At 43.7% G+C, this 11,717-nt stretch overlaps 1 protein-coding gene across 4 annotated transcripts in view; it reads right to left on the bottom strand.

The window, feature by feature from the left end:
• Positions 1 to 1,767: 1,767 nt before the first annotated feature.
• Positions 1,768 to 11,717, bottom strand: part of PARVB (parvin beta) — a 53,182-nt gene continuing 43,232 nt past the window's right edge. For all 4 annotated transcript variants that reach the window (XM_026677617.2, XM_087969478.1, XM_026677616.2 and 1 more), the window contains exons 10-13: positions 9,863 to 9,931; positions 6,556 to 6,657; positions 4,383 to 4,455; positions 1,768 to 3,424 (exon numbers count right to left, since the gene is read on the bottom strand). In XM_026677617.2, coding sequence (XP_026533402.1) covers positions 3,348 to 3,424; positions 4,383 to 4,455; positions 6,556 to 6,657; positions 9,863 to 9,931 — 321 coding nt within the window. In that variant the 3' untranslated portion in view covers positions 1,768 to 3,347. The remainder of the gene's footprint in view (positions 3,425 to 4,382; positions 4,456 to 6,555; positions 6,658 to 9,862; positions 9,932 to 11,717) is intronic.

Raw genomic sequence — 11,717 nt, 5'->3', positions numbered from 1 at the left:
CCTAAAAGAATGCAAATGACCAGCTGCCTGTCCTTCCAATCCCCACCATCCTGTCAGAGCTGAAGAAGCTTCTTGGATGAGAAGCGAAACGTCTTCAAAGAAAAACCAAGAAAGTCCAGTTGCCTCTTGAAAAAAGCACCGTTGGGATAACCAGGACCTGGATGGCTGAGAATCTCCATAGATATTCTGATCGTATCAGTAACTTGGGAACCAAAGCCAACATTTGATAAGAAGAAAATGGATGTTTTGGGAGAGACAAATGGTCTCCAACTCCTTAAATTAGTGTTTCTCAAACTTGGCAACTTTAAGAGGCATGCTGGTTTGGGAATTCTAGGAGTTCAGGTTCACATGTCTTAGTTGCCAAGGTTGATAAACTCCGTCTTAAAGCATCAAATACAATTAAAAAATAAATTCAACATAACATTAAATCCTAATTGGAAACAATTCCTTGAGTATAATTGAACGTGTGGTTCTGTACTGTTCCCCAAATTAGATTTTTTTACACAGTCTATAACTCAACTTTCTGGGAAATTAAATTGCTAGTGTTGATTCATTTCATTATATTTTACCGTGTAAGTTAATGATTTATGCCACAATAAGCAGGCATTTGTATAGTTTAACAACGATATTCTTTTTCTTCGAAGAAATAGGTTTATGATCATTGTATCGGTTATTGGAAAATAGTAATTTTTCTATTCTATTTGCTTACCTATGGTCCATTATTTGCATTCTACATTTTATTCATTTTACGCATTTTCTATGTATATTCTTTCTTTAAAGCCTTTCATAAAAGAAACACTTAAAAAAATAAAAATTAAGTAGAAAACTGCACTTCCCTATGGTATACCACTCTCAGAACTGGGCTTTATAGAATTTCATACTCATCTAAGGATTGGCCCCCAACAGGATCTGAATCAGAATAATTCCCAGCACTTGCTCTACGTCAAACTTAGAAACTTTAAAATATATGGATTCCAGCTCTTAGAATTCCCCAGCCAGTTCTGCTGGCTGAGGAATTCTGGAAGTTAACGTGCACACCCATTAAGTTTGAAAAATTTTGATCAAGTTGGTTTCTGTGGAACAGGGAGCAAGGAAAAAAAGAAAACCAGAATATGAAAAGATCCAATTTCCTTTGGGTACTGATCATATGTTGATGGTAGCATGTCCAACCTACCCAGACAGATTACCTCAAGAGCATATAAATATTGTCAAAACAATGTTTGTCATTTCTGGATTATTTGAAGGGGAGGAGTATGACAGAGTGACTTTAGAGTGGGGAAAGCCATGTTCAAATCTCACACAAAATGGTTTTGGCACAGTCACTTTCTCTCAGCCCAGCCTACCTTGCAAGACTGTTGCTATTGACTTACTTCGGGAAGCATCTTTATGGAAAGTTTGTGGTGCATGTTTCATCCAGTTCTATTCTGAGCGGCTGAAGTTTGACTCAGCCTTCCTTCCTTCCGAGGTCAGTAAAATGAAGACCCCTATTGTTGGGGGAAATAGGCTGACTCTGTAAACCGCTTAGACAGGACTGGTAAAGCACTATGAAGTGGTATATAAGTCCAAGTGTTATTTTTAAGAAGAGAAAGTTTGAACTGCAGATTGCAAAGAGTTACGAGTCCACTCTGTTTCCTGAGGCTATCAAGAGTGCATATCGTAAGATTAAAAATGACCGTTCCTTCGCAGGCCATCAATCTCAGTCTTAAGGATGAATCCCCATTTGCAAACCGGAGTTTGTGGGAACCAAACAACTCTACACACCCGGAATTTTCATCAGAAAAGATGAATTATTTTATTCCAAACAGGCAACTCTGCCATCCGAGATGTACAATATATATGGAGTGAAGTCACGGGATAGGTGATATCAAAAGGGAAAGCAATGCAGTCAAAGGTTTAGAAAATAGACTTGGATCACCACCCCCACCCCACCACCCAAAATGAAAAGGAAGCCCAGATGTGTCTGAATCAGGGTGAAAAGGAGACAGAATCAGCGATCCCAAATGGATCACTGTCTTTCTCATCCAGAACACATTTTTAAAAACCAGCTGCCACATCACAGTTAGCATTCCTATAAGCTTTCGCCCTTCACAAACCCCACAATGACTAGGAAAGTCAATGCTAGGAAGGTCAGAGTTGTTTCCATTATACTACCAAGGGAATGGGACTCAAGCAGTGGTGGTATGCTACTGGTTTGGACCGGTTCTCCTGAACCGGTAGTAAAAAAAATAAGCCTCCAAGATCTGCTGAGAGGAGAAAAGCGCAGGATTGGGCCTTCCCATCCACCCCTGCTCTTTTCTCTTCTCTCTCCTTTCAGCTGATTGGCATTGCAGGCCTCAGCAGGTGCGTGGAAAGCTGTGCGCATGCGTTAGGTGCACGAGCGATCACTGAACCAGTAGTGGACCAGGTAGGATCCCACTGCTGGACTCAAGCCTGTTCAGACTCTCACTGCAGAAGTGAGATTTGGAGCTCAGACTAAACCTATGCCAAGTTCCAGACAGGGCACTTTCTTCTCAACAATGCCTCGCCAGTTTGTGACACACACACCACTGTTGGGATAAGGCACTGTTGCTCAACAGGGGAGGACTGTAGGCAACAGTTCTGCAGAAAACGAAAACAGAACATGGATATTTTCCAGGGAGCAAAATTTCATTTCCAAAGGCAGGCTGTGGGGCTCAAAGCACAGAGGGTTTTACAACACAAAAAGCAAGCAGAAACCAGCCATTCCCAACCTGGTTAGCTTCTAGATCATGGGTGTCAAACTCAATTTCATTGAGGGCTGCATCAGGGTTGTGTTTGACCTCAGAGGGCCGGGGGGTGCGGCCAGCTTGACATCACTCATGTCGGAGGTGTCTGTGATGGTCCGAAAGCTCTCCCAGTGAAAATGGGCTCCCAAGCTCTGTTTTTGGCTGTGACGGCCTCCTGCAACAAACACTCTGCCAGTGAAAATGGAGCTTGGGAGGGCTGCCTGCAGCCCTCCCAAGTTCCATTTTAGGCTGTGATGGCCTCCTGCAACACTCTGCTAGGGAAAACGAGCTGTTTTCACTGGCAGAGGCACTTCAGGTCAGTCCTTCACTGTTTCCAGGGTAGCCCCATGGGCCAGATCTGAGCACCCAGCAGGCCAGATGCCACCCCCGGGCCTTGAGAGGTTGACACCCCTGTTCTAGATTGTTGGACAACAGCATTCATTCTTGAACCGCTTTCACTCACTTCAGATAATGGGAGCTGCCTACCGACCCAACTGAAGGGCCACCAAGTTAGGAAACTGACTGGAAAGACAACAAAACATAAGAAGGGAAATCGAAAGCCGTTTCCTGGGACATCCCTTGCGGTTTCTGGAGAACTTCCGGTCACTCTGCATTCTTGTACTTCGTGAACAAGTTGTATAAAACCCGCAGGGTAGACTTCAGATCCAGGTTGACAACATCTGAGGGATAAACCAAAAGGAAAACATGTAGCGACTTTTCTTTACCAAAACATGATTTTGAATTGCAAGGGGAAAAGTCTTTATCTTTAGGTGCTAGTTTTGGTTTATATGTTTATGGATTAAACTTCCTGTTGGCATCAAGGTGAATTTTGGTCTATCTCGAGATCCAAAGTTAATTCCAGTGATAGTTTCAGAATTATCCTAGGATCGAGGATATTTGTTAAGGGTAAAAATTATCATTGGCATTAGAGTGAATTTAGGATTAGGGTTCTCTGGGAAGAAATAATCTGGGGGCAGCCTTAAATTGAAAGTTTTATCTTTAGTGCTAATCTAATCTTGGAGTACAGATAGCATTCAACATTTGGAGCTAAATATTCCTATTGGAATGAGGTACACTTTAACGGTAAACAACCTTGATATTTTAGGGTTTTATTTAGCTTCATTTATGGTGAGGTTATATGGTTAGTGTTGTCTGAGAACTGTCCTATAGCACAGTTTTAGTTTACATGTAATGCTTAGGGCAGTAATGGCTAATCTTTTCATCGTGTGCCGAAAGTGTGTGCCTGCACCCATAATGCAATGTGCGCATAACACCCCCTGCCCCCACTGCACATGCATGTGACCCCATGTGCTGCATACCTCTGCGCATGCAATACCCCCCCGCGCATGCGCAGCAGATACCCAACAATCAGCTGGCGAGCGGGAGGCGTGTGCACATGTGCAGTGGATCTATTCCAGGCAAAGGCTCTCATGCCAGCAGAAATGGCTCTGCGTGTCACTTCCGGCATGCGAGCCATAGGGGGCTTAGGGTTTATAATTCCTAGTGGCATTAGGGCAGGCAGGAAGAGTTTGATACTGTTATCATTTGCAAGAAGCAATTGGCCATCTCCTCTGGCCAGACACGGAGCCTCCTAAATTTATTTTCTGAGAACATCAGTTCCAGGTCTTCAGGTAGTACCTTCCGGTCGCGCTTTTGGTTTCTTGAGTCCCGCATCTTGCATCAGCTCAAAAGAAAAGGAGATATTGTGAACCTGGAGAAGGAATCAGACAACATAAAGGTGTGATTAGATTCTAGTAATGGATTATAACCCCTTTTCTGAGTAACCAATTTTATGAAAAGGCAACAACTTTCATGAACTGAATCCATCCAATGGCAAGGAGAGGCTAAACCTTATGTTCTTCACCACCAATAGATGGACCCACAACTGGCTGGCAAACCGTACTCAACGAGTAGTCCTTAATGGGTCTAAGTCTACATGGAGGGAAGTAAGCAGTGGAATGCCACAAGGTTCTGTCTTAGGCCAAGTACTCTTCAATATCTTCATTAATGACTTAGATGAGGGAATAGAAGGGGAACTTACCAAATTTGCAGATGATACTAAGCTGGCAGGAATAGCTAACACCCAAGAAGATAGGCTCAAGATCCAGATGGATCTTGACAGACTAGAACACTGGGCCATATCTAACAAAATGAAATTCAATGTAGAGAAAAATAAAGTCCCACACTTAGGCAAGAAAAACCAAAAGTACTCATATAGACTGGGTGAAACCAGGCTCAGTAGCAGTAACTGTGAGAGGGATCTTGTAGTCTTAGTGGACAACCAGCTGAATATAGCCAATGAGCCAGCAATGTGCAGCAGCAGCCAAAAAAGCTAATGCAATCCTAAATTGTATTAACAGAGGGATACAATCAAGATCAAGAGAGGTGCTAATACCTTCTCTGGGCTGAGCAATTCTAGGAGTTAAGGTTTTTTTTTTTAATCAGGGCAACCTGGTCTACAGGTTCAAATCCAAGAAGGCTATGGCTAGCTGATGAGAGCTAAATAGCTTGAAATAGATCTATAAAAGTCTCCCTTTGTTTCTTTGTTGGCAAACATAAATTTAACACAATTCCAGGAGCTGAAGTCCACATATCTTAAAATGAAAATGTTCCCAATGTTGAAAAACACTTGGCTTAGGCTCACCTAAATGCATTCCATTTCTCTATTGTCCGTTTGCAGGGTGTGGTTAAAAAAAAAAGTCAAAATGGCAGCCGCAATGATGCAATTGAAGCTGTATCCATTTAAAAGAAACGCGTGTCATAACTAGACAGACTCTCGGACCGGGCAGTTAACTGCCTTAATTTTTTTCCCTGTCTTTTCTTTTGGGGCTCTTACGTTCCAGGTTGCCTTCCCTTCAGGCAAACATGGATCACATTGAAAAGGCATTTGTTGCAGGCCAGTTACATCACTCTGGAGGTCAGAATGAGATCAGATGCACAATTTGGAGGGAACCCTTCCCCAAATATAGAAAATCAGCTGATCTTCAGGATGATACTGAAGATGATGAATGACATTTACAAATGCATGTGGGTGGCCAAAAAAAAACTTTCCTTGTAGTTTTCTACAACTCCTTCTCTTTCTCTCTCTCTCTCTTTTTTTAATGGACTAGTTTAATAAGGATTACATTGGCACAGTAGGAAACAATTCAATTAAAACCATCCGATAGCGATGTAAGTTGGGGCGATAAAAACAAGGAAATGCATTCTCCCTCTTAGAATTAATGGTGATTTTAAAAGGTTAATTGCACTTCCCAATTCTTGCTTGGTTCTCATTCATTATTGCTGCCTCCTGCTAGTCGTACAAGGCATTGCACCAGCATCAAGGAAATCCCAAATTTTCACCTTTTCTGGAGCATTCTGAATGCAGTATGACATTGTTCCTATTGCAGTGACAAAAGATCTCCCAGTGCCTTGGGCACAGAAATGCATAGTTTCCCAATCTCTGACACGAATGCATTAATCCCTCCGCTCCAATATGTAACAGGGTTATTTTGGACTTGTTAAAAAAGAACGGTTTGCAACATCTCTTTCTCAAGGTGCAGCAATCAGAATTTGCATCTGGAGAAAGAGGCTGATCAGTTTGTGGTCTCTTATCCAGGGGCTAAATCACACCAATCCCATTTAACTTTCCCCTGCAGGCTAATGCTACTGCTAGTTGAGGCAAAACTATTTAGTTTTAGATCTCTTTCGATGCTATGCTCTCACACATACTCAGGGGTGGGATTCTACCGGTTCGGACCAGTTCTATAGAGCTGGGCGGTCATATAAATTTTCATAAATAAATAAAACGCCCGATCTGGTTACTGCTCACCTTCTGATCAAAACTTTCAGGTGTTAAGAAGAAGTGATGGAGAGGAACAAAATAATCTTCCAGGAGACCCATCAGGAGCACCAAGTAGACGCCATCTGCAAACTGAGAAAAAAGGGCCAGATATGAAGATGAGAATCAAGAGGCAGCAGAACCTCACCGGGCTGAAGATCTTCCAGCCAATATGGCCACCTGAGCTTCTGGTTATGCGCGTGCTGGCCACACCTGGTCTTCCGTTTTCTGGCGTGCATGTGTGCGCAAAGATCAATTGGCTGGTGCGCATGTGCGCCCCTGAAACCGGAAGCTCAGTTTTGCACCAGGGAGCTGCTCTTACGGTTTCGGGTGCTCCCGCGCGCACACGTGTGTTCCCGTTTTGGCACTCGGTGCCAAAAAGGTTTGCCAACACTGCTTTAGAGGATTGTCTAGAAGAATTCCCAAAGTGTTCCCAGGTGACCCCAAGAATTGATCAATTCCCATTCAGATTTCAACTGGCATCCAGCTGCAAAGCCTCCCAAACTTGCCTTTGAGCTGACAGAGACAGAAGAGTGCAATGGTACTTGTTTAGAACACAGAGCAATAGGTTAGAAGGAACCTTAGAGGTCTTGTAGTCCAACCCGCTGCTCAAGCAGGAGACCTTCTACCAAATGGCTGTCCCATTTTCTTGAAAATTTCCAGGATGGACCACCAACTTCTGGAGGCAGGAAATTTCTCCTTAGTTCTAGGTTGGGGTCTTTTCTTAATGATCTTCCATCCGTGACTTCCTATCCAGCCCTCAGGTGCTTTGGATCAGGGGATGTCAACCTATGAGCTGCGGCCCACTACCAAGCCATGGCCTATGTGGAACCAGGCCGCACGAGCGGTGGGCCAGCGTGCACACAAATGTGCACCAGGCTGCCGCTCCCACAAGTGGAACTGAGCGCGCATGTGTCGGCCCGCCACTCATGAGGCCCAGTTCACCTCTCTCCCTTCCCCAGCTGGGTGTTGTGGTTAGCCGGCAGCAGGTGCGGATGGCTGTGGAGAGCGAGGACTCAGATGAGGGGCCAGGACCATTAGGGAGTGGACTGCTGCCGTCAGATATTGTGGGGGCTGGCAGCAGTGATGAGGAGGTTCCCGAGGAGCCTGTGCCAAGTGCACATGCACGCAGGATTGCTCGGAGGAAAGAACAATTACAACAGCACAAGCGACTCAGGAATAAGGCTGAAAAGGTAATGGCCCCTCCTTCAAGAAGATAAAAGCCAGCTGTGAAACTAATTGTTAGGCATCCAGAAATTTTCCATGGTAATCAATCACTCCAAGACAAGTATAATCTCCAACTGATTTATTAGGAACAACTCTGGTACTTCTATGGCATTTCCAAAAGTGAAAGTCATTTTCAGCGCATTTCACAAAATCCACCTTCTCTCTTCCCACTTCTACACTTCATTAATCACGAGAACCAATTAAATGCATCTGGAATTTTTTAATGCGACATACGGCATAACCTTGAACTTTCGAACTCCTCCACCCCCCCTTTCATTTCTTTCTTGGCAGCTGAATCTCAGAGCTGACACTAACCTTCTTTGCAGAAGGCAAAGACGTTTTGAAACTACAGCTTTGTGGACATTCCAGTATCCTGAGTTTGTATTTGAAGATTCTTATTTTGCAAATTGTTTCTTGTCTGTTATCTTTTGGCAAGGCTCGCTCTGTTTGGCAAGGCTCGTGCTTATCACGGCTAATTATTTTGTAAAAGCATTACAAGGTTTCTGTTCTTTTTGAATTGTGTTTGATTTGTCAGAAAAGGGCGTGAGTCAGAACACTGGGCCACCAAGTAGCAAAGTTTGGGAACCACTGCTTTGGAGGATATGTTGACCCCTTCTTCTCAGCGACAGCCTCTCAAATACTGGAAGACTGCTATCATACCAGCCCTAATCCTTCTCTTCTTTAGACTAGACCAGGGGTCCCCAAACTTGGCAACTTTAAGACTTGTGGACTTCAACTCTCAGAATTCTCCAGCCAGTTTGGAGACCTCTGGACTAGACGTACTAGTTCTCTCCATCATTCATCATACAGTTTACCCTCCATAAACTTTGTTATCTTTGTTGTTCTTCTCTGGACGCATTTTAGGGTCTCCACAATTTTTTTTTAATATCGTGACAACCAGAACTGTATGCAATATTCCAAGGGCAGCCTCACTAGTGTGGTATAAAGTGGTACTATCACTTCACGTGATCTTTGTCATGCTCCTGGTGGAGACTGACTCTGAGGGAGAGGAGAAACAGCCGACAGGGAGTGGAAGTGTGGCTCCGGAAGGTTGTGGAGGAGGCTGGGGAAGGGCAGAGTCCAGCTGAGCAGTCAGAGGAGGACCCAGGCCCATCCCCTCTCCATCCTAGGACACGCAGTGAGGAGAGGATAAGGGAGAGACATGGTCTATTCGGGAGGACAGGGCCTTGATTCTCTTCATGGGCTGCAGCTGTGACAACTGGATAAGAGGATGGACCTGCGTACTGATGAATGCTGGAAACAAAGTGTGGAAATATCTCTATAGTTTATGGTTTCTCTCTGAGTTTGGCATCCTTCCCAATGTGTGTTATCTGTGGACGTCCTCCAGCCCTTATCTTGCCTGGTTTGTGTTGCTTTTTTCCTTCTTCTTGTAACTGTTTGTGTGGGAGTTTTTTGTCTTCTGTCAAGAATATTCAGAGCTGGGAAGCAAAGCTTCACCTGTTTTCTGTGACTGTGTTTGTTTTGTATCCCACCCTGGGTCATCACAATCTTGAAACTATCCCTCAAGTGATGCAACCTAGGACTGCATTAGCCTTTTTGGCAGCTGCAGGACACTGCTGGCTCATACCTGGTTGCCATACGCCATAGAGACACAGTTCATCTTTGGAACTTTTTATGTAAAAAAAATTCCACTGAATATTAGGAACAATGCACAGTGAAACAGCAACACAAATGCCTGCTGGATTTGTTTTGTTTTGTTGGGGATCAGGTGGTAGCTCAGAGGGCTATTGGATGTGGAAGAGCATTCTGAAAAAAGGCCATGGCAAACCACTTCCACACTTCTGCCAAAAAAACCCTAACTGCATCCTATAGTCTGTCCTTACCTTTCCAGCTTTTTTTTTTTTTGCAGAAAGATTAAAAGCAAAGTAATGTTCAGTTCCAAAATGGAAAGACCTCCTCTGAAAATCTCCCATCCATATTTGGGGACATAAGCAACCAAATAATCTGGTAACCAAACTAGTTTCAAATGGGCCGTCAATAGCTTCTTGTTATTATTACTGATCCAAATAACTGGAGTATAAATATCCAGTATTGTTCTTAGATGTCTTACCTGGCTTTCTAATTCCGACACCTCCAAATTCAGCTTGTTTAAGTGTTTGTTTACAAAAGTGATCAAGGACTGAAAAACGGAGAAGAACACAGTGATTAGAGAAATAAATATCCAACCAATATTCAATTTTAAAAAAAAATAACAGAGACTTAACTATTTACAGTGTTTCCTGGAAAATAAGACCCAAGCAGAAAATAAGCCCTAGCATGATTTTTTTTTCCCAGGATTCTCGTAATATAAGCCCTACCCTAAAAATAAGCCCCAGTTAAGATTGCCAGCCAGATGGATGCATTTTAGTATTGTATTTCCCCAAAAATATGATCTAGATGGAAAATAAGCCCTGTTGCGTCTTTTGGGGTGAAAATTAATATAAGACCCAGTCTTATTTTCAGGGAAACATGGGTAGAATTCATTCAAGCCTTCCATTCATTTGCTAGGACCTGCACATCAGATCTCAGTTTTATTACAAGGAGCAGAAGTTTTACCTTAGGCAGAGTGATGCATATAGAAAAAGGGTAGGGTTCACCTCACGACCCCATAATGCTGCTTGCATCACTCTGCCCCTCCCTCTTTTGTACAACCCCTTGTAGGGTTGTACAAAATTTATAATATTTGGAATTTAGGGGAACTGAAACAAGTTTCAGACAACTGCCCAAGAAGTTTAATAATATTCCACATGCTTATTCCCATGAACAGGTACAGCACTGAGGACAAGGTTACCCTAAAGCTGAGCTCAACCCTGGATAATGTTATTCTGTTATGTCTCACCTGTGCCAACGAGGTGAGAAGTTCAAATTTCCAAATGAATATAAACAAGCAAACAAGTCCAGTAATGACAGGGTTAAATTCCTTGAGCCGAGAAAGTTCTTGGCAGTCTCACACAAGCTGTCTGCCAAGTCCGATAATAAAGCAAGAACATAAATCACAAGCTATCACCACACACAGAATCTTTCGAAGCTTCTCTCACAAATTAACACGTTGTCCCGAACAAGTTCTCAGAGCGAACACACCCACTTTTATTCTCTGTGGGGCGTGTCAGTCCCTCATCTCAGTCTCTGATTCGTCCTTTCTTTCTATGTTGCAACTTACACTTTTGCCTGCGCCGTTGCCTCGCATCAAGCCAGCATTCCTCAGCTTGATCCTCAGTCAGAGGCTCTGATACGCTCTCCTGATTATCTGCCGACACCTGAGGCACAATCAGGGAGGAAGGTCCTGCCGAGGAGGAAAGTCCTGGGGAGGAAGGCAATTCCAAATCCTCTAACAAAGCAGGCTCAAACCTCAGAGCCAAATCCTCCCCTTCCTCACCGTCCAAGTCTTCGTCCTCTAGCAAAGCAGGCTCAAACCTCAGAGCCAAATCCTCCTCTTCCTCATTGTCCAAGTCCTCGACCTCTGACAAAGCAGGCCCAAACCTCTGAGCCACAACATTATTCTATTTAAAATAGCAACCTAAAGGGACGAGATTCTGAGTTCTTGGCAGTCATCCACAGGTTGTACTTGACTTACGACCCCAATTGAGCCCAAAATTTCTGTTAAGTGAGGCATTTGTTAAGCGGGCTTTGCCCCATTTTACAACCTTTCTTGGCACAGCTGTTGAAGTGAATCACTGCAGTTGATAAGTTAGGAACCCGGCTGTTAAGTGAACTGGGTTTCCTGGTTGCCTTCGCTCATCAGAAGGTCGCAAATGGTGAGCACAGGACCTTGGGACACAGCAACGGTCATAAGTATGAACCAGTTGCCAAGCATCTGAATTTTGATCTCGTCATCATGGGGATGCGTCATGTCATAACTGTGAAAAACGGTCATAAGTCACATTTGTCCGTGCTGTTGTAACTTTGAACAGTCACTAAACAAGCTC

This window comes from Notechis scutatus, chromosome 6 (assembly GCF_049901735.1).
Source record: "Notechis scutatus isolate UNSWTSFEM ecotype Mainland chromosome 6, rNotScu1.2, whole genome shotgun sequence".
Taxonomy (NCBI): Eukaryota; Metazoa; Chordata; class Lepidosauria; order Squamata; family Elapidae; genus Notechis; species Notechis scutatus.
Note: the sequence above shows the minus strand (reverse complement) of the source record. Positions and strands in the feature narration are given on the sequence as shown.